Source organism: Martes martes, assembly GCF_963455335.1.
Source record: "Martes martes genome assembly, chromosome: 1".
NCBI classification, from domain to species: domain Eukaryota; kingdom Metazoa; phylum Chordata; class Mammalia; order Carnivora; family Mustelidae; genus Martes; species Martes martes.
The window spans coordinates 214326988-214352732 of record NC_137888.1 but is presented as its reverse complement, the minus strand read 5'-3'; the positions used below and the strand labels follow the sequence as shown (position 1 = coordinate 214352732).

Genomic DNA, 25745 nt, shown 5'->3' with positions numbered 1-25745 from the left:
ATCACCGCGCGGGCTGCGGGGGTCGCCGCGGTTCCCGCCAAATACGAGCTCGGCGGCCGCGGCAGCAGCGGCGCGGGCGGGAGGGCGAGCGGCAGTGGCCGCCTGAACAGAGCCCGCGCCTCTGCCGCCTGAGGGGAGCTCGAGCCGCTGCCGGGGCGATGCTGGAGGAGTTGGAGTGCGGGGCGCCCGGCGCCAGGGGAGCGGCCGCAGGTCAGTTCGGTCCCGCGCCGAGGTGAAGGGGGGGCGCGGCGCGCGGCCTGCGCAGGCCGAGGCGGCAGTTGGGGGCGGACGGGCCTCCCGGCCCCGGGCCCGCTCCTCTTCGGCGGGTGTTCGGTCGGGGCGGCTGTTACGGCCGTAGCCAGAGCCCTGCGACCCGAAGGGCGCCCTCCTTGACGTTATTGTTGCGGCCGCGACCATTTTCCCCGGCGCTTTTGCGTCAGTTCGTCCTTGCAGGGCTCTCTGCGGTGACGGGTCGGTGTGGCCCGGAGGGAAGACCGAGGCCCAGGGAGGCGGAGGGGCTGGCTTTGCAGGTTGCTGAGTGCGTTTGTGTCCCCTGAGCAAGCTGGACCGTGCGGCGGCCCTCTGGCCGGGTGGGGAAACTGAGGCCCGGGGGCCCACGGGCTCGGGGACCAGAACAGCTGCGTCTGCGGGTCGGGGCAAGCCCAGGTAAGAGGCCCGGATGGTGGGCTCGTCCGGGAGCTGGGGCTCCCGGGTTCTTGATCCTGCCCTCTATGCAAGGTGAAGACCTGTCTTCCCCTCCCCCACCCCACCTTGGGAGGGGGCTTTCCTGCACCTGGCGGGGCCTGGGAAACGTGGGATGGTGAGCCGAGGAGGACTAGACTGCCTGTCTACTTTGCTTGACTCCCATTTTGTGCCTAGCGCTGGCGCAACGCTTGGCGCGTAGTAAGTGCCTGATAAACAACCTGTCCCTTGAGTTGAGGGCTGACAGGGAGATGCACTAGTCTGCTCCAGGGTTTCCCAGCCTGGGCACTGTTGACATTGGGGCTGTCCCTTGCATTGTGGGGTTGAGCATCGTCCCTGGCCTCCACCCGGTAGATCCTAGTAGCATCCCCTTTTTCCTACTTGTGACGACCAAAAAAGGTATCCGAGCACTGCCAAGAGGCCGCAGGATGATGGGGGGGGGGGACAGAGAATCGCCCCCTAGTTGAGAAGCACTGCTCCTTGGAAATTTCACGGAGACATAAAGTTCATATCAATAAAGTTGGGACCGATTGTCTTGAGCGGTCATTTGATGCGGTAAGAATGTTTAATTTAAGAATTTAAAAAACACCACCTTGCTGTGACCCTCCTACCATAAGAGGAAGCGGTGTTTTAAGGCTAAGTAAAATAGGAGCCATGTGATCTCAGAAGAAAGAGCCTTGGTGACTTTAGACACGAGTGTGTGTGAATTGTACGTGTGCCTTTGAATGGTTCACATCCCTGGGTGGGCTACTCTTTCATGCTTCTGGGCCTAGGTCACTCTTGTTCCCCTCACACATCAGTAAATCCTTGTGGTTGTCCTAAAAATAAATTTACGTGGGTAAAGATTATGTATACTTCAGATAAGGGGGGGAAATCTTGTCTTTGGTAAACAAGGACCTGGGAATGATACCGTCTTGAAAGGGGTAGAAAGAGGCGAGAACAGTTTCATCTCTGACAGCTGAGTTTTTCAGAAACCTTGATCTGTGTTTTGAAAATACTCACTTGTGTGTATCTTTTCCAAAACATATGTAGATTGCCCCAAATAACTAACCTAGATTTTTTCAAGCCAGATCTCCTAGCAGGTGTCCGCTTCTAAACTTACTCTAACCAATTTAAGGATATTTTCCCAAAGACTTAGCTCTATTTACAGTCATTTTTGTCTCCGCTTTGATATTATTAGATGCTTTTATGACATTTTTTTCGTGCAGGAAAATATTCTCCCTTATTTCTTGACAGCACGTCAGGTCCACCCCGGCAAGCTCAACATGCTTTAAATTGTTTTACCTGTATGGACTCTATTTAAGAAGAAAATTAGTCCTATTCTGATTTTGCAGATTTGGTGGTGGGGATGCTTTGACTGGAGAAGGACATTTTGGGGTCATTAATGGTGAAATTTGTAATGCAGTGTTTTCTGTCATCTCTGCTTGCACTTGTTTCCCTTTTTCTTCTCTCTCTCTCTGAGATTTTATTTTTTAAGTAATCTCTACACTCAGTGTGGGCTTGAACTCACAGCCCTGAGATCAAGAGCCGCGTGTTCCTCCAACCGAGCCAGCCGCTTGCCCCATCTTTCCCCTTTTCCCTGTCCCTGTTACCGTGCTCATTGGTGTCCCACTATGTGCCAGTTCTGAGCTAGGTGCACAGGGTACAGTGTGGAACAAGTCTCCATGTTGTCACAGAGCTGCCATTGTGTGGGGGAGGGGGAGAAGACCTAATAATGCAAGTTTCAGAGTGATGGTTACCACACAGAATGAGAAGGTGTGACAGTGTTGAGAGCAGAATTTCTCAACCTGTTAACATTTTGGGCAGATAATTCTGCCTGGGGTACCATCCTGTGTATTTTAGGATATTTAGCAGTATCTCTGTCCTCTATCCACTAGACGCCCCCCCTCACAGCGACCAAAAATGTCCCTAAACATTGCCAAAAGCCCCGTGGTGGGGGTGGCAAAATCGCTCCCACCGGACAACCACTTTGGACATGTTAGGTGGCTCCACGTGAATTACTTCCAACTTTTAATAACTTATCCTTTGACACTTCATTCACAGCCATGGATTGCAAAGACAGACCAGCTTTTCCAGTCAAGAAGTTAATACAAGGTAAGTGGGAAGGGGTTAAACAGTGTTCTAACTTGTACCCTTCAATTGTCTCCTTAGTTGTATTTTTAGTTTTCTTTGAGCAGGGGCCTTCCACTGGCGTCCTCAGGGCTCAAGGGCTAGAGGCGAGATAACATTTGCACCTTCCAATCAGTCTGGGGAGCCGCTGTGATTATGTTGCTGTTTTCTTAGGTTCCCGGGAGCAAATCCAGTGGCCACTGCCCTGACTTGGGTTTCTCTATGTCAGCACTGTTGACGTTCTGTAATTTTTTGTCACAGTGTAGGGCTGTCCTCTATATTGTACGGTTTAGCAGCGTCCCTGGTCGCTCACCCAAGTCATGACAACCAGTGATATCTCCAGACTCCGCCAGAAATCCCTGGCAAGCACAGCTGCCCCTGGTCGAACCACAGTTGTACAGGACGATAAATGTGTCCAAATCCTTTGGTGTAAAAAGAGTGTTTATTTGCCCTTAGGCCAGATTAGCTAAGTAACTGTATAAAAAACTATGGTTTCGGGTGTTTAAAACTTGGTATCTGGTTCCGCTGGAGCAGTTTTCCTCTGCCCGTGATGACTGATAGCAAGTTTGGTGTTGAGGGGAGTCACGGTAAGGGCAGCAGTCTCCGAGGTGAAAGGGGCAGGGGCAGGGGCAAACCATGGAGCCTGAGGGCATCCACGTTTTCTAGAGAAGTCCCGACCCCCGGACCCCCGGACTCCCCTCCAGCCCAGCAAGGTCGTTGCTTGTTGAGCCTACGGAATATCAAATTATCGATGGGTTGTCGCCCTTCACACTCCCGTAAAGACGGCCTTCTCTCTCTGTTTCAGCTCGTCTGCCCTTCAAGCGCCTGAATCTTGTCCCAAAGGAGAAGAGCGAGGACGGGTTGGATGACACCAGGAGCTCTGAGGGTGCTCCTGCCCAAAGTCAAGTCCCTGATCTGGAGACCTCTTTGGACACCTTGGAGAACAACTGTCATATGGGCTCAGACCTAGACTGTAGTCCCAAACTTGTCAACGGAAAGGGTCCCTTAGATAACTTTTTAAGAAACAGAGTCAAAACCAATATTGACCAGACCGCGGTCATCATTGATTTGACGGAGGACTCGAGTGACCAACTAGATGGCCTTGTGGCCCACAGTAAACTAGATGCTGCAGCCTCTCCCTCTGAGGAGGCTGTAAGTGGGGTCGGAGAAGAAGCTGGAGGTGACAGGGGGCCGCCGGAGGCCAGTCTGGAGGATGAGCTGGCATGTCCTGAGGAGACCCTTTCTGACATTCCGTGCAAAACCGAGGAGGAGGGTGCCGGCTCCGGGGGCCCAGAGAGGAGTGGAGATGGGCAGAAAGGCTCACCCCCAAGCTGCCCTGTGCCAACTGGTGACCCAAGAACGTGCCCGGAGAAGGACCAGGATGGTTGGAGTGAAGCCAGGGGCCTCCTGTTCAAAGGGAAGGTGCCCGTGGTGGTCTTGCAGGATATTCTGGCTGGGAAACCTCCTCGAGCCAAGTCTCCGCCCGTGACACCCGCAGACCAGGGCGTGCCCTCCGAGAGCGAGACGCTGGAGTCCGGCCCTGAGGAAGACTCTGTTCTTAGCCACTCGTCCCAGGGTTCTTCCTCTCCCGGCAGCTCACCTGAGGGGCAGTCTCTTTTCAAAAAGCAGCACGGCAGTCCCAGGCCCTCCCCAACCTGCACACCTATCCGCAGAGTAAGTATCTCTGCCGAATGCCGGTGTGGCAGTGGCGACGGGATTCAGCCTCTTGCTCTCCTCCTGGGGACACTGCGTGGCCCAGGTGGTTAGTGGCCAAGCAGGTGGGGCCACACACTGATTGGGAATTTTTTTTTTTTTTTTAAGATTTTCATTTATTTATTTATTTATTTATTTACAGAGAGAGGAATCAGAAGTAGGCAGAGAGGCAGGCAGAGAGAGGAAGGGAAGCAGGCTCCCTGCCGAGCGGAGAGCCCAATGTGGGGCTCGATCCCAGGACCCTGGGATCATGACCTGAGCCGAAGGCAGAGGCTTTAACCCACTGAGCCACCCAGGCGCCCCACGATTGGGAATTATTTGGCTATCAAAATCGTGAGCGGTGTTTGGTTACATGTGCCCCGCGATGTGCTGGTGGCTCTGTTAGTCACCAGCGTGTCAGGTGTCTTCTGTGAACTGCCATCTTGGTAGCCGTGGTTGTTCACACCTGGGGAGTGGTGCCAGTCAACTTGGCCATATTAGTGAGGAGTGCTCGGAAGCAGGCAGCTGCGACCCCTCGTGTCAACTGTTAGCTCTTTCTCCTTGCTGTTCTAACGCGGGCTCGTAAGGGGGTTGATGGGAGGTAGTCTTGGTGAAGAGATCCCAAGACAGCAGGAAGACTAAAATGGGGATTCTGCAGGGTCAGCTCTCGTCAGCCTGGACACCCAGACTTAGACACTGAAAACCTGCCCCCAGAGCGACAAGAACCAAAGGAAAACATGGCCCCATTTTTAAGGACCCCCAGAAAGACGACTCTCGAAGTGCCTGTTCCTTTTGCTGGTTTGTGATCAGCACGGTGGCAGCTGTCTCCGCTCTCATGCCCCCGTAGGGTCTTCTGGGTAAAACTGATAAAATGAGTCAAGAATCCAGAAGTGTGTTTAATGGCGTCCTTTGGTTTGGGTTTTTTTGGTTTTTGTTTTTCGGTGTTTTGGTTTTGTAGAATTTTTGTTTACATTACGTTTTTGTTTGTTTTAACTAGGCTCGGTGCTCAGCATGGGGCTCAAACGCATGACTTTTTAGATCAAGAGTCGCAGGCTCTGGGGCGCCTGGGTGGCTCAGTGGGTTAGAGCCTCTGCCTTCGGCTCGGGTCGTGATCCCAGGGTCCTGGGGTCGAGCCCCGCATCGGGCTCTCTGCTCGGCGGGGAGCCTGCTTCCTCCTCTCTCTCTGCCTGCCTCTCTGCCAACTTGTGATCTCTGTCTGCCAAATAAATAAAATCTTAAAAAAAAAAAAAAGAGTCGCAGGCTCCACGCACAGAACCAGCCAGGTGCCCTTAGGTTGTTTTGTGGTGTTGGTTGCTTTTTAATGTAAGATCAGATCCCGGGTTGGATCATTCAGTCTCCACTGAACCTGCTTGATTTGACCTTGATCCCTTTGTGAGATTTGATCTCTAGGGGACTAATTATTTTTCTAGGTGACTGCATGGCTTTTATCTCCTGAGGAGTTTAGAAGGAAACAGTGACTTTCTCTTTAGGTTTTCAAAATGTCAAGAGTGGAGCAATCTTTTTTTCTTGCAGGCAGAGATACATTTTTAAAATTCCGTGTGAGCCGTTACTCAGACGCTCAGAATCAGAGTTGACGTCCCCTTGCGCTGTCAGCCATCTTGTTCGGTCCGGCCAACTGCCTGAAATCCTTCCAGCCTGCCGCTGCTACTTGGCCTAGATCTTCTGTCATGTGACGTGTTACAGCCAGTTAGCCTAGAAAACAGGACATGCACATGTGTTTCCGTTCTTCTCAAGCACTTTATTTTTTAAGTTTGTTTTTATACCCGTAGCCAAGCCCGAGAATTGGGAAATGACATAGTTGGGCCTTGTCATGAAACGATTTTATTTCTGTCTGCTGGGGCCCTCGGCGAGCCGAGCATGTGAACCAAATGTGGCTGGTTAGGAGATCCTGCGCCTCAGGGGTTGGCTCCTCACTCTCAACACAGGCCTGGAGGTCTGAAACACTCGAGAAGACAGTGTAATCGCGGCTTTGCAAATAATTTGCACTGTGAGTGGCGAAGGTTCATACGGCCCCAGAGCCTGCGGCAGAAAATCGCCCCGCCACCCCTGGTGAGCTGGTCGGTCACAGGAGTGGAAGTGGAGCCTCCTGGTGGTGGTTGGCACCAGACGGAAGTGATTATCAGGTGCCCCTGGTGCTGTGAGAGCCAGACTCCCCGGGGGAGGGGCCCAAGACGGACTACTTGCACCGAACCCGCACCCGCAACCTCGTGCTTTATCTCACACCACTCCCCCTCCCCCAGGAGCAGGAGTTTCCGATTCGCTGGTTAGTTTTGTGTTTGGTGCTCAACCAGTACCTTCGCTGGGGGGCTCCTGGGTTTCCTGACCCATATTAGCTTGGGGAATACTTGTGTTTTTCCACTTTCCCTCTCTACCTGGTCCTTTCCTGATTGTAGGTGGAAACTCAGTGGAAGCTTACATATCGTTTCATGTCACTAGGTAACGTGTTTGGTTTTATTTGGCTTCCACGGCCCTGGGGTTGGTACCATAATCTGCATTTGGATGCCCTAGGCATGCTCCTGCAGTGCGTGCACGCGTGCGTGTGTGCGTGTTTCCCTTCCAGGGAACTTAAGATGCAGCTCCTGCTGTCTCTTCCCAGGGAGGCTGAGGTAGTCCGCTCGAAGAGCTTCGTTCTGTTGTTTCTTGAGTCGTTTGTTGTGTTCGTTAAGGCACCAGGGTTCCGGAGACTCTCGCTTTGAGAACAGGTCTGGAGGAACAGTTTGGGCTCATTCAGGCTCTTTTGGCGAAACAGTCGCTCCGTAGCATTGGAGCATTTTACCATCTGGAATAGAAGTTTGCTTGCATTTTAGCCGTGAATTCCGCCTGCTTTCATGGTGATAAGAGGTTTATTTTTTTCATAAACGAAGATGTGGATACAGCTGTGTTCCTGGAATCTGGGCATCTCTACAAAGGAGCCCAGATCGCTGGAACTTTTCCGGGTATAACTTAAATTACACAAGTGCTAAATTCTTCGTGTTCAAAAAACATCACTGAAGCATGGCAGTCCCTCCAGCCCGGCTCTCCCAGGAGTTTGTCCCGGTTTACGCTTCCTTGTGTGGCGTATATGAGAGATCCTTGGGAATACACGGTATCGTTTTGTGTCCTTATAGGAGCCATGTGCTGTAAATATGTTTCTTTTTCATTCTGGGGTGTCTTCCATATGTTTGATATTTTCTCTACAGGCCTGGGAAGGTCTCTGGTTGGCTGCTATGTCTTACACCTGTGGTCTGGACACACTGCGGTTCACGGAGTCAGTCTTGTTGGTAGATGTTTCCATTGTCTCTAATTCTCAGCCTTGACAAAGCAACTGTAATGCACTTCCTTCTGCATGTTTCCTTGGGCTACTGTTAAGTGGCACTTGGAGCTCCCAGAGGCCCAGGTGAATGTCGCCGGCTCGCTCGCCCTCCGCTGCGGCTGGAGCGGTTTGCAAAGGGTGCACATCTCCCCCACTGCTGTCTCTCCCCTGTGGGGAGATTTTTAGCTGCTCCTGGTGCATCACTGCCTCTCCTCACCTCATTCACTGCTGCTTTGGAGCGAAGAAATTGACCTCCCTGTATACATAAATTCAGAGCAAGTGGCTCTGAGTGGGTCCTGCCACGTGAGGTTCATGCCTGTGGTTCGGACTGTCTTGATGACCGGGGTGTCAATGTGTGTGCGTCAGCTTCCTGCTGGGGTCTTGAGTCTTGTTTTTGGCAGCCGAGTTCCAGACAGGTGATGCGTGTGGTCTCCACTTGGGGAGAGTTTCATAAACACTGGGGCCGAACGTCGAGAAGATAATCTGTCAGACCAGGGAGGCCCATCTGGGTGCCTAGCGACGCAGTACGTCCTGGTTCCGCGTGAAATGATCACAGCCCTGGTTGTTGATCAGTAGCCGGCTCCTGGGAGTCCGTCACCTGCCCGGACTCGCCGCGGAGGGAAGGCTCTGTCAAAGGCACTGACTGGGTTTTCCTCTCAAGTGTGCTCCTGGCGTGGCAATCCGGCCACCATGTTGGGTACTATCAATTCACAGAGGACAACAACAAATGCAGCAACTTGCAGATGCTGCTGTTAAATCCTTTCTGGTGGGGGTGATGTCCGGGGACTTGGCAGGCAGAGCGGACTCTGGAGAGGCGGGTGGTGTTTCTCGAGCCCTTGGTAAAACCGCTTCCGAAGCTGGCATTTGCGCTGCTGCGGGCTCAGTAAAGACAGGCTCGAGCATCCTGGCCCAATGCTGGAGGCATTTGAGGGCCTGCCGGCGCATGGCTTTCATGTGACTGCTGCCATTTCCTAAGGGAAGGCTTAATCCAAAAAACTCGGTGTGTCCCAAGTAAGAAGGATGTCGTCTTGATTTATTCATCTGTAAGTTGTATTCCACATGAGGTCTTTCCCCGAGGAATCATCGCTACCTAGTCTTGTCAGTGTTGTCAGAGCATCTCGAGGAAAATGGGCCTTTGGTTTTTCAAGTCTCCAGTCTCACGTTCTGGTTGCCTCTCTGTCTCCATGGAGCCTGGGTAGTTGATGCTTTTCCAGTCTGTACGCGCTCTCCACACCGCTCCTCCGTCTCACGGTTTGGTTTTCAGGCTTCCCTGCTCTGGAGGTAGCTTAGTCCGGTAGTCTGAGTTGTTCACACACAAACCTGAGGCCGTGAAGCCAGTGGTGCGTCTTGGTGAGTCCTTCCGGCCGTGCTCACCCTGCAGCCGGGCGGTACAGGCTGTTGTGCTCTAGGATGTGGGGGTCCTAGACCAGATTGCTACCTCCGGCAAGCTGACTTTTTCCCCTGAATGTTCGCTCCACATCTCGGAAGGCAGAGTACACATTGGTGGCTCATGGGAAGCTAGGCCATAGACCCGTGTTATTTGATTCACAATGTTAACTTTTAGACATTACATATAAAATGTAAACAAAATTGCCAGTATTGGCCCCTCTTGGAAAAATCAGAAGGGGCTGCTGTGCCGGGTTACGGGCTCTGTCCCTTTCGCATAGGGCGTGTCCCATGTCCTCTGTTACAAAGCCTTCTACTCATGTCACCTGCCGGACGCCAAGGCTGGCTGTCCACTGCCGTTTGTTGCTGAGCCTGCCGTGTTTCTCTTGTGCTTGACCCCCTTTGTTTTTGTTATCTGTCTCCCCAGTCGCCTGTTTCATCCCCAGAGACGTGCATGTGAATGTTCTTTGGAGTTCATGACCTCACCATGACATTTTGGGTTTTTGGTTCTGTTTCGTGGAAACTAGTCACTGGGAAGGTTTTCACTGTGCTCTTTTTGTAAAGAAGTTCTCAACAGTGTGAGCCCCTTATTCCCCCTTCCCCTTCTTTCCCAGAGAAGCGTGTGATATGTTACATGTACTGTAGTGATTGAAACAAGCCGTGTTTAAAGAGAAATATCTTTCATTTCAGATAACTAAGAAACTGGTCAAAGCTTCTGCAGAGAAGGACAAGCTCAAACTGCAAAGAGTAAGACATTGCCCCGAAACAGAAAGTTAACCTGCTGTGCTTTTTGTATTGAATAGTAAGCAAGGCCCCCGCGCCCCTCCTTTGCCTGTTGTCACCTTTCCCCCGCTTGTCCTGACCATGAGTTTGAATCTTGCTTCATTTCACACAACTGTGCCCCGGGGACTTGTGGGTTGCATCATTTTAGCTTTGCTAAATCATCTGAAGGTTTTGCACGCAGCCTTTCTATGCTTCTGTTAGGATCATTGTTACTCCTACTGTCTTGATAGCTGGGCGTTGTAGCTGACACTTGCCAGGCCCTTCCCATGTGCTGTGCTGGTCTGGTGGCCACGATGCTAGATGGGTGATTACTGTCTAGTGTTGCTTCTGAGTCTTCGTTTCTGTCGCCTGGGGGTCACTACCTGTCTCACGCTGCAAAGCAGAGGACTTTTTCCTCATTGCTATAAGGAGCAGAGAAGGCCAGTGGGCTTCCCTAGCCCAGCCAGCCTGTGGAAGGGGTGATGAGGACAGTGGGTCTGGGCTCACCCCGTGCCTCCCATGCCATCCGCCTTATGGCGGCATTCAGTTTTTGTGGGTCAGCTTTTGGAGGTGGTTTTATAGTTTCTCTCATTCTTGGAGAATTTCAGAGGTTGACACACGTGGGGTGGGGGAGGGACATGGGGCTCAAGTATGGCCGGTTTCCAGAAGCCTTCTGCCTTCTTACTGAGCAGTGGGCCCACACGATTCCTCACCACCTTGCACGCGTTCCCCAGTCCAGGCACCTTCTTCAAGTATCCGACCCGCCCGCGGAAGGTGCAGAGGGCGGGCGCTCTGTGAGAACGGAACGCTTCTGCCATCACTAGCGGAGAGCCTCTGTGGCTTTCCTTAAAGCAACGAGAGGTTTCTTAGGGCAGAAGGTGGGACATTCCCTAGAGACGAGGGCAGAGTCCTATGCCCAGACCGAAACCAGAGTTGCCAGGCTCCTGATGTTGGGAAACCCATTTCCGACACAAATAGTCCTCGAACTTTCCCTGGCGCTGTGGCAGAAGGTGAGCCCCTGTGTCTGGCAGGTGTCTTGCCTGCTGAGTAGGAGCTCGGGCTTAGATACTGACGCAGTGCCGCAGGTCGTGTGCTGGTTGTTTGGAATGAGGAACTGATGTAAAGATAAAAGCAAATTCATTTTTTGCTTTTATTGTTTATTTTCATTTTTCCCCCTGACTTAGCAGATTCCCAGTCCCTGCCTCATCCTGATCTTCCATTTCAGAGGAAAAAAAATAAGCCCTATAACCTGATCTGGGGTTTGGGGAGGGTGGGAAGAAAAATGCTTTTGTTTTAAAGGTAGGGAAGCAAAACCTACAGGTATTTTTGTGTCTTTATTTTATCATCGTTTTCTGATTAGGTAGCCGGGAGGTTCTTATGTCGTTGTTTTTAATTAAGTAAAAAGATAAATTCCGTCCCATGTTTAAAGGTGATATTTTGAGTGAATCTTACTTCAGATTGTGCAGAAGGTCCTGTGAGCATGGGCGGGTGGCCGTCACTCATCTGCCAGTGGCCGGTGTGGGAGGGCACCTGCCGGCAGGGTCCCTCCCGGGCGGGCCACCTCTCCGCGTCCTCCACGGCCTGCGGGCGCGGCGCGGAGGCACAGCCATGGGACCCTCTCTTGGTGCAGGACAGGGAGCGGTTGGGCAAGCGGCTCAAGTTACGGGCGGAGAAGGAGGAAAAGGAGAAGCTGAAGGAGGAGGCCAAGCGGGCCAAGGAAGAGGCCAGGAAGAAGAAGGAGGAGGAGAGGGAGCTGAAGGAGAAGGAGCGGCGCGAGAAGAGGGAGAAGGACGAAAAAGAGAAGGCGGAGAAGCAGCGGCTCAAGGAGGAGCGGCGCAAGGAGCGGCAGGAGGCGCTCGAGTGCGCGTGCCCGTGGGGGGCGGGAGCGCGCACCCTCCCCGACGCCCCCGCGCTCGCGCACACACCCCTGCGCACGCGGGCCTGACCGGGACCCGGCCGCACCTTCCCGGGGCGGGCGGGGTCAGTGCGCACCGGGCTGCAGGGCTGAGGCTTAATTTCCCGTCTCCAGGGCGAAGCTGGAGGAGAAGAGGAAAAAGGAAGAGGAAAAACGGTTGCGGGAAGAGGAGAAGGTCGGTTCCGTCCCGTCCCGGGACTGCGGGCGGCCCCTCTGCCCCGGGGGGTTCGGCTGCAGCTCGGGGGCGTGCGAGCGTCGGACGCCCCCTGGGCCTTCGCGGGTTTGGGGAGTGGCCGCAGAGGAGTGCGCTCAGCTTCAGAGGGCCGGGCTCGCGTTCTCGGGCGCGTCTCTTCATTCCTTCGTTCATCTTCTCTTCCGCTGCAGCGCATTAAAGCGGAGAAGGCCGAAATCACGAGGTTTTTTCAGAAGCCAAAGACCCCGCAGGCCCCCAAGGTGAGCGCCCGGCTTCCTCCGGCTCGACTTTCTCGGTCACGGCCGTCCTTCTGAAAAGTACAAGGGTATCTTCTGACCAGGGAGCTTCCCTTCCATCAAGAGGGGGTCTCTGCTGACAGAGGGAGGTTTTATTTCTGACGGAGGCTGGAGACATCATATTTTGTCATTCGCTCTGTCCTTGAAAAGGCGAAAAGTGGCACATTTGGTAAAACCACGGCCAAGTGTTCGGAGGTTGCTTCCTGAACAGTTTTGCGTGAGGAGCTGTGTGGGAAGGTGTCGGAGAAGACCTAGTGCTTACGTTCAGGGAGCTGAGGCTTGGGGTGGGAGGCGAGAGCAAGCGTACAACAACAGTTTAGAATTCAGCACAGAATTCTTCTTCTCCAAGCTGGCATCTGTCGCCTTCTAGCAGCATCTGCTTCCGGAGACCCCAGACTTCCCTCCCCCTCCCTCTGCGCTCCGGAGGTAACCCAACTCCTCTGATGCAAGGGTGTCCGTCTGGAGCTTTCTGCGCATTTACACGTCTTCATATGTTTGTGTGTTTACATACATGTCATGAGTGTGCTCCGTCCCTGCTTTGTTTACATCACTGAATCCTGGATTCTTGCCATGCTGGCCCGTTTGGGTCGGCTTTGTTCTTTCTGTTGCCACTTAACTTTTCATAGTGTGGATGGTGTCACAGCCTATGGCCATTGCCCCATTGATGCCCCATCAGTGGCACGGTGACTGTCACTGACAGTCCTCTCTGCACATATGCCTTTTTTTTTTTTTTTAAAGATTTTATTTATTTGACAGAGAGAGACCATCGAGAGAGGGAACAAAGCACGGGGAGTGGGAGAGGGAGAAGCAGGCTCCCCGCTGAGCAGGGAGCCCGATGTAGGGCTCGATCTTGGCACCCTGGGATCGTGACCTGAGCCAAAGGCAGAGGCTTAAAGACTGAGCCCCCCAGGTGCCCCACGTGTGCCTTTCTTTAGGACGGCTGCCTGGAAGCAGATTGATGCTTGGTCCAGGGATACACACTCGGGCAGAATGACTGATTATATTAGTCCTGCCCAGGTGCCCTCCCAGTGGGAACGTCTGTGCTGGGCCTCGTGGGGAAATGAGCTCTTCCCCACCTGCACTGGCACGGAATGGGGCATGTTTTACCTTCACTAATCCAATGGGCAAAAAAATTGACGTTCTTCTTTCACTTTACAGTTTTCCTGGATTCTGGCTGGACGTCTTTTTGTCTTTTGTTTGCCATTTGATTTCTTCTGTGACTTGCCAATTCCTATTTCTTACCTATTTTTCTACAGGATTGGCTCTTGCTCTGACCTCTAGAAGTTATTTCTGCAGCCAGGATTTTCTTTTTAAAGATTTATTTACTTATTTATTTATTTATTTGAGATGGGGAGAGAGAGTGTGCATGCACAAGCAGAAGGAGGGGAGAGGGAGAAGCACACTCCCCACTGGGCAGGGAGCCTGATGTAGGGCCCAATCCCAGGACCCTGGGATCATGACTGAGCCAAAGGCAGACGCTTAAATGGCTGAGCCACCCACAGCCAGGATTTTTGTTCTTGGTGACACATGCTACAAATACTCCCTTTCAGTCTGATATTTGCCCTCTAACCTGTTTTTGTTTTTGTTTTTAAGGTTTTTTAAAATTTATTTAACAGCACAAGTAGGCAGAGCAGCAGGCAGAGGGAGCGGGAGAAGTAGGCTCCCCGCTGAGCAGAGAGCTCAACATGGGACTCAATCCCAGGACTCCGGGATCATGACTGGAGCTGAAGACAGATGCTTAACTGACTGAGCCACCCAGGCGGCCCATAAATTTCATGTTTTAATGTCAACATTTAAAAATTTTTTTTAAAGATTTTATTTATTCATTAGAGAGAGCGAGCGCCCAAGGAGGCAGAATAGTAGACAGAGGGAGAGGGAGAAGCAGGCTCTCCACTGAGCAGGGAGCCCCATGCGGGGCTCGATCCAGGATCATGACCTGAGCCGAAGATAGACACTTAACCGACGGAGCCACCCAGGTATCCCTTAAATTTTTTTTATAACATTTGGCTTATGGTTACAAAGCCTTGTATACCCTCTGGCCATAGACAGATATCATCTCTTTCCTAGCTTTTTGGTCTAGTTTTCACTGTTTGTTTTTTGTTTGTTTTTAAAGTCTTTTTTTAGGGGCACCTGGGTGGCTCAGTGGGTTAAGCCTCTGCCTTCGGCTCAGGTCATGTTCTCAGGGTCCTGGGATCGAGCCCCGCATTGGGCTCTCTGCTCAGCGGGGAGCCTGCTTCCCCCCTCTCTCTGCCTACCTCTGCCTGCTTGCGATCTCTCTCTCTCAAATAAAAAAAAAAAAATCTTTAAAGATTTTTTTTTTAAATAATCTCTACACCCAATGTGAGGTTCAGACTCCCAGCCCCAAGATCAGGAGGCGCCTGCTGCACCAGCTGAGCCAGCCAGGCCACTATTTGTTTGTTTTTTATGTGTAGCTCCTTAGCTTGGCCGGAGTCTTTGGTCCTATGGGCTCGGCCCTAACTCTGTCCTATCTGGGTTTCTGATAGCCCAGCGCCTGTTCATTAGTGAGGCGGGCTGTCGGCTGGTTCTTGGCTTTGACTGCAAGTTGGGAATCACCAGGGAGGTGTGCAAAAACTTGGAGCCTGGATCCCATTCTGGAGCATCCCCCAGACGGCCCTCTGTGCGGCCATGGGGAAGGCTATTGCCATAGTGTTCTCTCCTCAGTGAGGTCGGAGGCTGGCTTGCTTATACCGAGCTTCACAGACGGGGACTCTCCTCCTGACCCCGCACGTCCTCGTGTGCCAGCTTTGGGATCCGCTGACAGACATGGCCGATGCTGCAGGAACTCAGAGGGGAGATTAAATCCACCAGAACTTGTAATGAATGATTTTTAGGGAACAGACATCAATGTGTCAGGTTCATGTCCGCCTTCAGTGTTGAGATGGGCTCTGACTCGTGAGTCATCTTGACCCAGTGCAGCTCTGGGGAAGCGGTGGTCACTCCCTGGGGGTTCACTTCCCTCTCCTGGGACCGCGGGTCCTCTTGCGCCCTGCCCCCTTCTTTTTTAAGAGCCGTGTTTAGTGGGTATAATGCAGAGTAAAATTCACTCACTTGGTGAGGTCTGACAACGTGTAGGGCTCCGCAGCACCCCCATACTCAAGAGCTGAAGTGTTGCTGTCGCCCCAGTTGGCTCCCTATCATCGGCGCCCTTCTCCCCGCTTGACCCCAGCCCCCAGCAACTGTTGATGTGACTTCTGGCCCTCTAGTTTTGCCTTTTCCAGAAACTTGTGTAAATGACATCACACAGCGTGTAGCCTTTTGTGTGTCTCCTGGGACTTACCGACCTGGATGAATGTGAAAAGGAGCATCCCTGTGCGGTGTGCCTGGCGGCGCCCTCCCCGGCATGCATCACGTCGTCTTCTCCCTTTCAGACCCTGGCTGGCTCCTGCGGGAAGTTCGCCCCTTTTGAAATTAAAGAGCACATGGTTCTCGCCCCTCGGTTTCGGACTGCCTTCGACCAAGACCTCTGCGATCAGTTGGACCAGCTCCTCCAGCAACAGAACGGCGAGTTCTCCTTCCTGAAAGATCTGAAAGGCCGGCAGCCCCTCAGGTCCGGACCCACCATGGTTTCAAACCGAAACACGAATATTCATAACAGGTTTGTGGCCGGGGAGACCGTCTTTTGCCTGTTGGTGACGTCAGAGCGCAGTTGGAAAGGGCCAGGGGGCCCGGGGCAGAGCCCCGCCTTCTGGTCTGCTGCGGGCTCGTCGTGGCCGGTTGTCTCCCCCCCCGGGGCCTAAAGCCGAAACCTCAGTGCTGAGCGTTGGGGGCGCTGGCTTTGCCGAGAGCCGCCACTGCGGAGGGCAGACTGGCCGGCCTGGCTCCCCGGGAGCAGTGGCCCTGTTCTTGTCGACCGCCTGGCTCTCTGGGAGCCCGTTTCTGTACCTCCTGCGCGCCAGCCGCTCGGCGATCTTGTCTCCCCCTTCTCCTTGCTGTGTCCCTGGAATGAATGTCCCTTAGCTTTCTTGGGAGCAGGAGGTTTCCCATCTCTGGAAAACGTTGACGGCCTGCTTCCCTGAGAAGGCGGGGTGGCGAGCGGCGCGGGGTGGCAAGTGGCGCGGAGCGGGGAGGCGCATTGCTGGGTCTCCTCCTCAGCGACGTGGTGATCGTGGAGAGCGGCAAGGCGGACGGCGTTCCCGACAGGAGGAAGTTCGGCAGGATGAAGCTCCTACAGTTTTCCGAGAATCACCGGCCGGCGTACTGGGGGACGTGGAATAAGAAGACGACTGTCATCCATCCAAGGGACCCCTGGGCCCAAGACAGGGTGAGCACGTGGCAGCGGTGCTGCTGGTCCCGGCGCGTCTGTCTTTCTGCATCTCTACCATTCCAGTGTTTTCTGCTTTGCCGGCCCCGAAAGAGCCGTGACGCGCTGCGTCTTTGTTTCCTCAGAAGCTCCTGGACTATGAGGTGGACAGTGACGAGGAGTGGGAAGAGGAGGAGCCGGGAGAGTCCCTCTCCCACAGCGAGGGGGTGAGCACGCACCTGCACGGCTTTCGGCTCCCGCCCAGAAGGCTGCGCTCGTTCACGGCCAGCCTGTGTCTGACCGGCGGTGGGGACGCCCAACTGGCCTCGTCGGCTGAGCTTCCAGCTCTTGGTTTCGACTTGGGTAGTGATCTCAGGCGTGTGGGGTGGAGCCCGTGTCAGGCTCTGCGCTGGGCAGGGAGTCTGCTCGAGGTCCTCTCTCTGTCCCCTTCCCTCTTCCTCTGCTGCCCCCCAACCCCCACCCCATGCTCACTCACTCCCTCAACTAAAGAAATATATCTTTATGTTAAAAATAGTTAAAAACAACCAGATTTCCAGCATCTACTGGAAAATCTTATCTAGTGACGCTAGCCCACCTGGCAGTGGGACTGAGCAGTGTCCGGCCCGTGAGATGGCACACGCTGACCGCTGGTCGGCCTGGTCCCCACCCACCCCTCCTGTCTTACATCTGGGCGGCTTCACTTGCTTGTGTTCTGCCTGACACACACCCCCGCCGCCCCCCTCAAATAATGGGATACAGGGGCGCCTGGGTGGCTCCGTGGGTTAAAGCCTCTGCCTTCAGCTCGGGTCATGATCTCAGGGTTCTGGGATCGAGCCCCGCATCGGGCTGTCTGCTTAGCAGGGAGCCTGCTTCCTCCTCTCTCTCTCTGCCTGCCTCTCTGCCTACTCGTGATCTCTGTCTGTCAAATAAATAAAATCTTTAAAAATAAATAAATAAATAATGGGATCCGTTCACGGGGTTTCACCCCACGCCCATAAGCATGACGCTCAGGGCAGTAGATGCCTTTTCCTTCCTCAGATGTTCACAGGTTAACATTTTAAATGAGGTATATATTCTGTTGCCACATATTATGAACCGTTTTTCTTTTTTGAGGATGATGATGACGAAGTAGGAGACGACGAAGATGAAGATGATGGTTTTTTTGTGCCCCACGGGTACCTGTCTGAGGACGAGGGCGTCACTGAGGTGAGGGGGAGAGCGGGGAGGTGACTGTCCCGGAGAGAGCTCGCTGGGCTGAGCTGGGCTGCTAGTGTGGGGGCTGTGACGGCGGCGCGACGTCCCAGCTCACCCACCCTCATCCCACGTGCGCTTTGCGACCCCAGCACTTAGTCATTTGTGGGGTCTCAGGGGCCTGAGCTTGAGTTTTGCCTGGGGAGGGTAGTGGGGGTCTACGGAGGTAGGAGAGAATCCCAGATGGGGCAGCGGCGTGAGGAGAAACCCGAGTCAGAGGCCGGGAAATTTATGCTAAAGCACTTTGGTTCTGTTTACGTTTTTCTAGCTGAGGTATAACGAACTCAGAAGAAAACATGCAGATCTTAATTATTGAGCACAGTGAGCTTTAATGATTGACATTTGTAAATCCATCACCTGAAGTAAAATCTAGAACTTTCTGTGTCTCCAGACGGTTCCCCCGTGCCCCTTGGAGTTAACCCCCAACCTCTGCCACCAACTTGCTAGACTCTGGCAGGTGGCTGCTTTTAGGGCTCCGACAGCCGGTCAGGTTGTCGTGTTGGGACAGTGGACAATGGAGAAGTACGCCGTTCCCTGGTTTTGTCTCTCCCAAGTCAGGCTGGAGGGGCAGGTGTTCCTCGTACATTTCCAAGCAGCGAGGCAGGCTGTGGAGCCCATGGGCCTCCCCATCTCTGAGAGCGGTGTTGGGCCTGGCCTGGAGGGTGAACTGGGCGCGGGGTTTGGGGTTGGTGATTAGACGGCCCTGCCATCACACCGTCCCCAGAAAATCTAGAGTGGCCTCGAGCGGCTTACTGGTGAGGCTAGAATACTTCAGCCTCTGCTGGTCATGGCCAGAGGATGGGCGCGTCCCAAAGAGCAAAGGGCACGAGTGCCGGTCGCTGTTGCGGCTAGGAAGGCACTCCGCTGTTTCCCGGCAGGGATGTCAGGAAGAGGGGTGCGGGACACAGTGGGGGCCGGGACATGTGGATGGCTGTGCCCGGCCCCAGTGTGCTCGTCCCTCTCCCTGGCCCGGGCGTGGGACGAGAGGGCACAGGGACCTGGGAACCCTGAGAGAGCATTGCTGTCTGCCCCGCAAGGAGTGTGCTGACCCAGAGAACCACAAGGTTCGCCAGAAACTGAAGGCCAAAGAGTGGGACGAGTTTTTGGCGAAGGGGAAGAGGTTCCGCGTGCTCCAGCCCGTGAAGATCGGCTGCGTCTGGGCGGCTGATAAGGACGGGGGCGCCGACCGCAAGGTGCTGCAGCAGTTTACGGCGTGCCTGCTGGAGACGGTCCCCTCCGAGGAGGAGCAGACGCCCAAGGCCTCCAGACGGGAGAAGAGAGACCAGCAGAGTGAGTGCCGGCGCCTGCCAGGAACGGGAGGGGATCGGCTCCCAGCGCCCCGGGCCCAGGGAGACTGCTGGGTGGCTGGACTACGATGCAGGAGGCCTGTCGGCCAATCACGGAAGCAGCGCTGGCTGAGCGCATCTCTTGCTTTCTTGATGCGACGGCAGGACCGGGCCCTCTAATTAGCACACTCCCCAGAGGGCCGGGCTCGAGGTCACACATGCCTGAGGACGCTGCCTCCTCACTCTTCGGAGCCCCGTGACTGAGGACAGGGGGGCACACGGAGGGAGGCATGCTCGCTTATCCAGAGAAATCCCCCCTCGGGAGACCTGGGCTTCCCAGCCTCCCGCAGCTCACCTCGAAAGGCCAGCCCGCAGCTCACCGCGTCTCTGACCTCGGTGAGCGCCCGGGAGCCTCGTGTGACGTGTGTCCTCTCTCCCCGTGTCTCCCCCTCCCCCACCCCCACCAGTCTTGGCGCAGTTGCTCCCGCTGCTGCACGGGAATGTGAACGGAAGCAAAGTGATCATCCGGGAGTTCCAGGAGTGCTGCCGCCGGGGGCTGCTCAGCAGGGACGCGGGCAGTCCCGACAGCAGCTCTGCCAGCCCACCCAGCCCCGGCTCCTCCCGCCCGCAGACCCCCACCACCAGCGAGGACGCCGCCGTCCCCTCCAAGGCCAGGCTCAAGCGGATCATTTCCGAGAACTCGGTGTACGAGAAGAGGCCTGACTTCAGGATGTGCTGGTACGTCCACCCGCAGGTGCTGAAGACCTTCGACCAGGAGCACCTGCCCGTGCCGTGCCAGTGGAGTTACATCACCATGGTGCCCTCGGCCACCAGGGAGGACAGTGGCAGCGTCCCCGCCACGGGGCCCAGCCAGGGGACGCCCGTCTCGCTGAAGCGGAAGTCTGCCGGCAGCATGTGCATCACCCAGTTCATGAAGAAGCGCAGGCACGACGGGCAGGTGAGGGGCGGGGTGGGCAGGTGAGGGGCGGGATGGGCCGGCGGAGACGCCCCCATGGGGGCTTTTCAATCTCTGTGAACTGTCTTTGTTAGAGCAGTTTTCGAGTCGCAGCAAAAGTGAGCAGAAAGTGTAGCGATTTCGCGTGTTTGCCCGGTCCCCAGCCACCCAGGCGCCCCCATGGCTCATTTCTTTTTAGCCCCCAACAGTGTTCTCTGTGGAGACTTTTCAGTTTTTTTATCTGTTTTTGCTTTTACCTTCACTTCCTGTAGTTGGAAGCACTGACCGATCTGGTCCACACAGTGGCGAGCAGAATCGTGACTGGGAGCACAGGCAGCAGTTTGTCGCCCGAACAGCTGCCTGATCCCAGACGGGCCGCGCCGGGAGGAGCAAGTGCGAGGAGCCGAGTGTGGGGACCTGGGGGCGCGGGGCGGGGACCCGGCCACAGCCTTCACTGCTGTTGGATGTGTGTTTTCTCCCCCTGCTGGAATAGGAATGTGATGAGTTTCTTTCCTTTCATGCGTCTACTCTTACCGGAAACCCGTCTTGCGGCGTGAGCACCGGGTGCTTGTCTTAGGCAGGCGTCTCACGGGGTCACAGACTTTACGAGGAGGGTGCGCGGAAGGTGTCTTTGGAGCCGCGTCTCCGGCTTGTGTCCGGCGCCCTCCGCGGGGGTCGTGTGGCTTGAGGAGCTGCATGCCGCGGGCTGGGTGGTGATGCCCGCACGCCCTCAGCTCCTGCCCCCGGCTTCTCTGACAGGAAGCACCGTTCAGCTTAGAAAATCCGTGGCCGTCAGAGCAGGAAGGCGGAAGGACTTGCTCCTGGAATGACGCCTGGGCTTCTCCCTGCTGCTGCAGGCAGATGAGGCCTTTGAGACGTTGTAAACCTTCCTCTTAAACTGGAACTGTTTGTGTCCTCAGTGCGGGGCTGTGTGCAGCGTTCCACCCCGCCTGCAGACACGTTTCGCCCCTCGCACCGTGGGGAGCCTCCGGGGTGAGGAGGCAGGGCTTGGGACACGCAAATACTTCCCTGGGCCTCAGCCCCGGTGATGGGCTCCGGTAGATCTGTCAGGTGTTCAGGCTGTGTGTGAGCGGCAGAACCTTCCCACAGTCTGCACCGTTGTTCCCCAAGCAGTCCTAGACGGAGCCCGAGTATGGCCGGCTCTGCTTGAAACCAGCAGTGGGAACCCCAGCTTGAAAATGGCAGGGCTGGAAAACAGCCTTGTTCGTCTGTTTGTGTGGGTGGCCCTCCCTCAGGGCCCCCCCGTGTCCTTGTCCGTTTTGTGGGCGTGGATGTGGAGTCTCACCCGAGCTCGAGGGATGGCCCCGGCTACATCCTGAGCTCCATGGTGCCCTCTCCCCCATGGTGGTCCTTGCTTTCAGGGCAAACAGTGGTTTTGTTTTTGTTTTTTTAAAGATTTTATTTATTTGACAGATCACAAGTGGGCAGAGAGGCAGGCAGAGAGTGAGGGGGAAGCAGGCTCCTCGCTGAGCAGAGAGCCCGATGCAGGGCTCGATCTTAGGACCCTGAGATCATGACCTGAGCCGAAGGCAGAGGCTTAACCCACTGAGCCACCCAGGTCCCCCGAAAACAATAGTTTTAGCCACTACTACATGCTCCCTCAAATGCCAGGTCCTAGGCTAGGCGCTTTATGGGAATCCCTGCGTTTCGTCTGTAAGATGCTTTGTTATCGTGCTGAGCCGCCAGGAAAGGAAAACCCCCGGTTGTGTGTCCGGGAATCCGAGCAATGGGGAGTCTCACCTGATGGTCTGCGCGTGAGCAGCCACCTGTGCTTCCGTTCCCTGTTCACGGGTGGGGCCCTCCAGAGGCTCAGCAGTGCTGGGGACTCAACCGAAGGCTACAAAGCAAGTGAACCCCCCTCCAGCCCCACGCAGGGCTCACCTGCTGCCCCTGGGATTCTAAAACCACTCCCGGCACAAGTACTACCCAGAGAGTGGGCCGAAGCTTCAGAGTTCTGGGCGTCCTGGGCCTAGTGATGCTGACTCAGCACATCAGAGCGAGGAACTTGGGGTCTCCGTGTGATCTTATTTAATTTTTAGAGAGTGAGCGAGTGAGCGTCCTTAAGCAGATTCCCCGCTGAGCGCGGAGCCAGACAGCGGGGCTCAATCTCAGGACCCTGAGGGCATGACCTGAGCCAGACCCGCCGCTGACCCAGCCGCCCCGAGGTCTGCCTTGTAAAAGCTCCTCGGAGCGCGGCTGGGTGGCTTGGTCAGTGATACGTCTGACTCGTGATTCCTGCTCCGGTGGGGACCTCCGTCGGGGTCCCCTGCTGGCCTGCGGGGGCCACTCCCGGCGGGGAGCCTCCCTCTCCCTCTGGCCCTCCGCACGCCTGCTTCTGCGCGTGCGCACTCGCTTGCTCTCAAATAAATCTTCAAAGCTAAATAAATACCAGAAGCCCCTTAGGAAATGCCGTGTGCTGGGCCCAGGATCTCAGCGTGGGCCTCGTGGGGAGGGAAGCTCTGAGCGCCTGGCTTCTGGGGGTGTTCTGGGAGCCGTGCCCGGGGCAGTTAGCCTCACCCCTGCTCCGCAGAGGGGGACACAGTGCTCGGTGGTCCTAGTGTCAGGCCGCTGCTCACAGGGCCCCAGCGTCAGCTTCAATGCGGGGGGGGGGGGGTTGTCCTGAGCTCCGGTAATAACAGGGCCCTCCCCCACCACCATGTCCCACTCCCTCCTTCCTTAGCGTGTGGCCTTTGTCTTCGTGGTCACACATGGCTGTCGCACCTCCCGCCAGCAGACCAAGGCAGCAGAGACTTTCCGCTTAGCTGGGTTCACAGGACTGGCCAGGCGACCTCACTCGCCTTCCATGGTGCAAGGGCAGGGTGGGGGGATGGCTTTGGGACAGCCTTAGCCGGGGTGCCCCCTGCTGACAGCACCCACATAAACGCGCCCGACGCAGGTAAACTTCTAGAAGGTAAGACTGGAGGCCTGGAGCCTGTGGAGCGTTTGGGCTTGGGTTTCGGTAAAGCTGCTGCTACTTCCCTACCCTCGCTGATAGCTGCTGTCAAACCGTGAACGTCCGCACAGATTCTAGATGGGGTTGAGCTTTCCTAACTTGTGGGAATTTAATTTTCTTTTTTTTTTTTCAAATTTTTGCTTCAGTTTTTTTTTATTTTTCAGTTCTGTGGGAATTTAAAGATCCTTTTGAGTTGACAGCCGGCCTGCTATACCGCGTGTTCACAAGGCGTTACGATCAGTCAGGTGAACAGGGCCGAGCGAGGCACCAGGACTGCGGTCTTATGTGGCCCCCGGGGGGACTCGAGCTTTGGGCTTTGATTTTATTCTGAAATGGGGAGAGGCCCTGTTTTTCCTTTCCAGTCTGAAATCGCCTGTGATCAAAATGACCCTGAACAGGTGTTCCACAGAGTTCATTCCTGGTCGTAGCTAAAGGCCTTTCCAAGCCCAGAGCATGTGGCGGGCCCTGGGCCCCCACGGGCGGTAGCGACAGCCTGAGCGTCTGTTCTGTGCGTGGGGGGCTGCGGCTGGGAGCCCCCTGCAGAGTGGCAGCGCATGGGGGCCTCGTTCATTTGCGCTTGTGTGTCCGCTGTGCAGGGCCGTGCCTGGGGCGGACTGTACAACCTCCTTGTTCCCGATGCTCCACGGACCCTCCAAGTGCCTCCCGATCAGCGTGGGGAGAGCCCGGCTCTGCTCTTCTCAGCCGGTGAATTCTCTGGAAACGGGTGGCTGGAGGCAGTGGTGCTGTGTGCTCTGGTGGCCGCTGGCGTGTCCGTGGGGCTGCCCACCCAGGCCAGCAGGCTGCACCCCGCATGGTCCTGCGCTGTCGCCCCTTCTCCAGGCAAATAAATGCCCATTTATGTAGCAGAGGAATTCCGGGAGAGTTTTGAGAAAGAGCCCCCCTTTTGAAATAAGCCCATCTCTGCCTCTGCTGGTTCTTTGTTCACCTACATAAGGTGAACTTGTATGGATGGTTGGTGTTTAAAATTGGCCCCTTTCCACTCGGTCCTTCTGTCCCCTCTGGTAAAAGCCGATGAACACAGGTCTGGAAAGTCAGCGGAGACTCTGCCCACAGCGGCTCGGATGGTGTCGTCACTGGCAACAGTGGTCTGAACACGAGTGATGGACGAGAGCGCGTTGTCGGGGGCCGGGCAGAGGGGCTGAGCCCTGGGCAGAGGAGGCGACGCTGGCTGGCGGAGTTCTCCACTGTTTATTTCAAGAGAAAGTGAAAGTGGGCGTTCTATCACTGTGTCTTCAGATCAAACCAGAAAGCCAGATGGCTGATTCAGAATCGGCCAATTATTTTTGTAAATAATGCTGGTGGTCGTTTTGGGAGATCTGAATGAGGTCGTTGGCGAGAACCTTCTCCCGCCGCCCCGCAAGGCTCCTTTGCGCGTAGGTTCTGAAGCACACCCCGCAGCTTGTTGCCGGTTCAGGTGGGGGGCGCACACCGGCCCGTCTGCTGCTGCTGCTGCTGATGGCCCGTGCCCCCTTGTCTGTCCAGGCCGGGGCCGGGGACCTCGATGGCTTCCAGGCAGACACGGAGGAGGAGGAAGAGGAGGACGGCGACTGTGGGATCCTGGACATCTCGGATGTCGGGGGTGAGAATCTGGCAGGAAAAGAAGAACGCACGCCCTGTCGCTCCCACACTCCTCCTGTCTGTAAATAAGGGGGCTGAGCTAAGAGACCCCAAGAGGCGCTGAGTGGGCTGGATGGGTGGGGGCAGTGCGTTCTGGTCCAGGGTCTGCAGGATCTGGCTTATCCGAAAGCTGCGACGTGCACAGCGGGCCTGGACTTCAGTAGCCATGGCAGAAATGGGTACAGTAACGGGCCAGCAGTTGGACGCTGACCACGTTGTGGTGCTGTTCCAGAAGCTTCCCAGAGAATCAGTGGTGCTGCACCTGAAGCGCCAGCCCCTGGGCTGGGTTGCAGGAGGGGAGCCGTGGAGTCTTGGGGTGGTCTTGGGTGTAGAAGGGGCTGAGTCGGGGACACCTGGAGGGGGCGGTGAGGGAGGCCAATGTTTGACTCTTGCCAAGTGAGCCCAGGAGGGGACAGGCTCTGAGGGCCGTGAGTGAGTGTAGCTGTCTGAAGGGGGGCGTGGGGGCAGTGATTTGGGCCCCTACCCGGTCGGGGGTGCAGCCAGCTAAAGGCCCCTCCTTCTCTTGCCTTGCAGAGGCTCCGGCCCCGTGTGGAACCACTTCTGGAGCTGGGGGGTCCGTGGGAATGGACCCCAGCGAGAGCCCCGTGCCCACCAGCTCGCTCAGCCCCTGCTGAGTGCCCTGCTGGCCCAGCGTGTGTAGGTAGAATGGTTAGGGCATTCACAAACGCCTCTTGGATACTTGAAAGTCCTACGAGTCCTGTGTAAAGAGCACTTTGTCCTGCTTCGCAGGCCTCCCCGGAGGTCTGGAAAGTTTTATAGAGGATGCTTGATTTGTTCCTTTTGGTATTTGTAAAAATCCCCCCAAAAAAGCTGCATATTAATCTGCCCTCGAATAAAGCATTATTGCGATGTGAGGATCTGTACAGGGACAGCCTGGTCGCGCCTGTGGGCCCCCAAGCAGGCGCTGTGATGAAATGCTTGTAAATGAGTTGGAGCCCGCGGCGGCTCCTCAACCTGATGTGGGTGTGTATAAACTTATTGTCCAGCCCTG

General features: G+C 55.4%; 1 protein-coding gene across 1 annotated transcript; it reads left to right on the top strand.

The window, feature by feature from the left end:
- CHAF1A (chromatin assembly factor 1 subunit A) lies at positions 1 to 25745 on the top strand. Its single transcript, XM_080824764.1, has 15 exons — positions 1 to 210; positions 2746 to 2796; positions 3617 to 4485; positions 9893 to 9949; positions 11595 to 11824; positions 11994 to 12054; positions 12264 to 12332; positions 15758 to 15984; positions 16482 to 16650; positions 16776 to 16856; positions 17743 to 17835; positions 18918 to 19170; positions 19634 to 20124; positions 24599 to 24695; positions 25268 to 25745. Exons 1-15 carry the CDS (start codon positions 159 to 161, stop codon positions 25366 to 25368), a joined length of 2901 nt encoding a protein of 966 aa, XP_080680890.1. The 5' UTR covers positions 1 to 158; the 3' UTR covers positions 25369 to 25745.

What these genes read in the sequence shown, in the direction of transcription:
- CHAF1A (XM_080824764.1), top strand. Translation starts at nt 159, where the DNA reads ATGCTGGAGGAGTTGGAGTGCGGGGCGCCCGGCGCCAGGGGAGCGGCC. An exon ending in GAGCGGCAGGAGGCGCTCGA is followed by an intron (nt 11,825 to 11,993) that starts GTGCGCGTGCCC and finishes TCCCGTCTCCAG; the next exon opens with GGCGAAGCTGGAGGAGAAGA. An exon ending in GGTTGCGGGAAGAGGAGAAG is followed by an intron (nt 12,055 to 12,263) that starts GTCGGTTCCGTC and finishes CTTCCGCTGCAG; the next exon opens with CGCATTAAAGCGGAGAAGGC.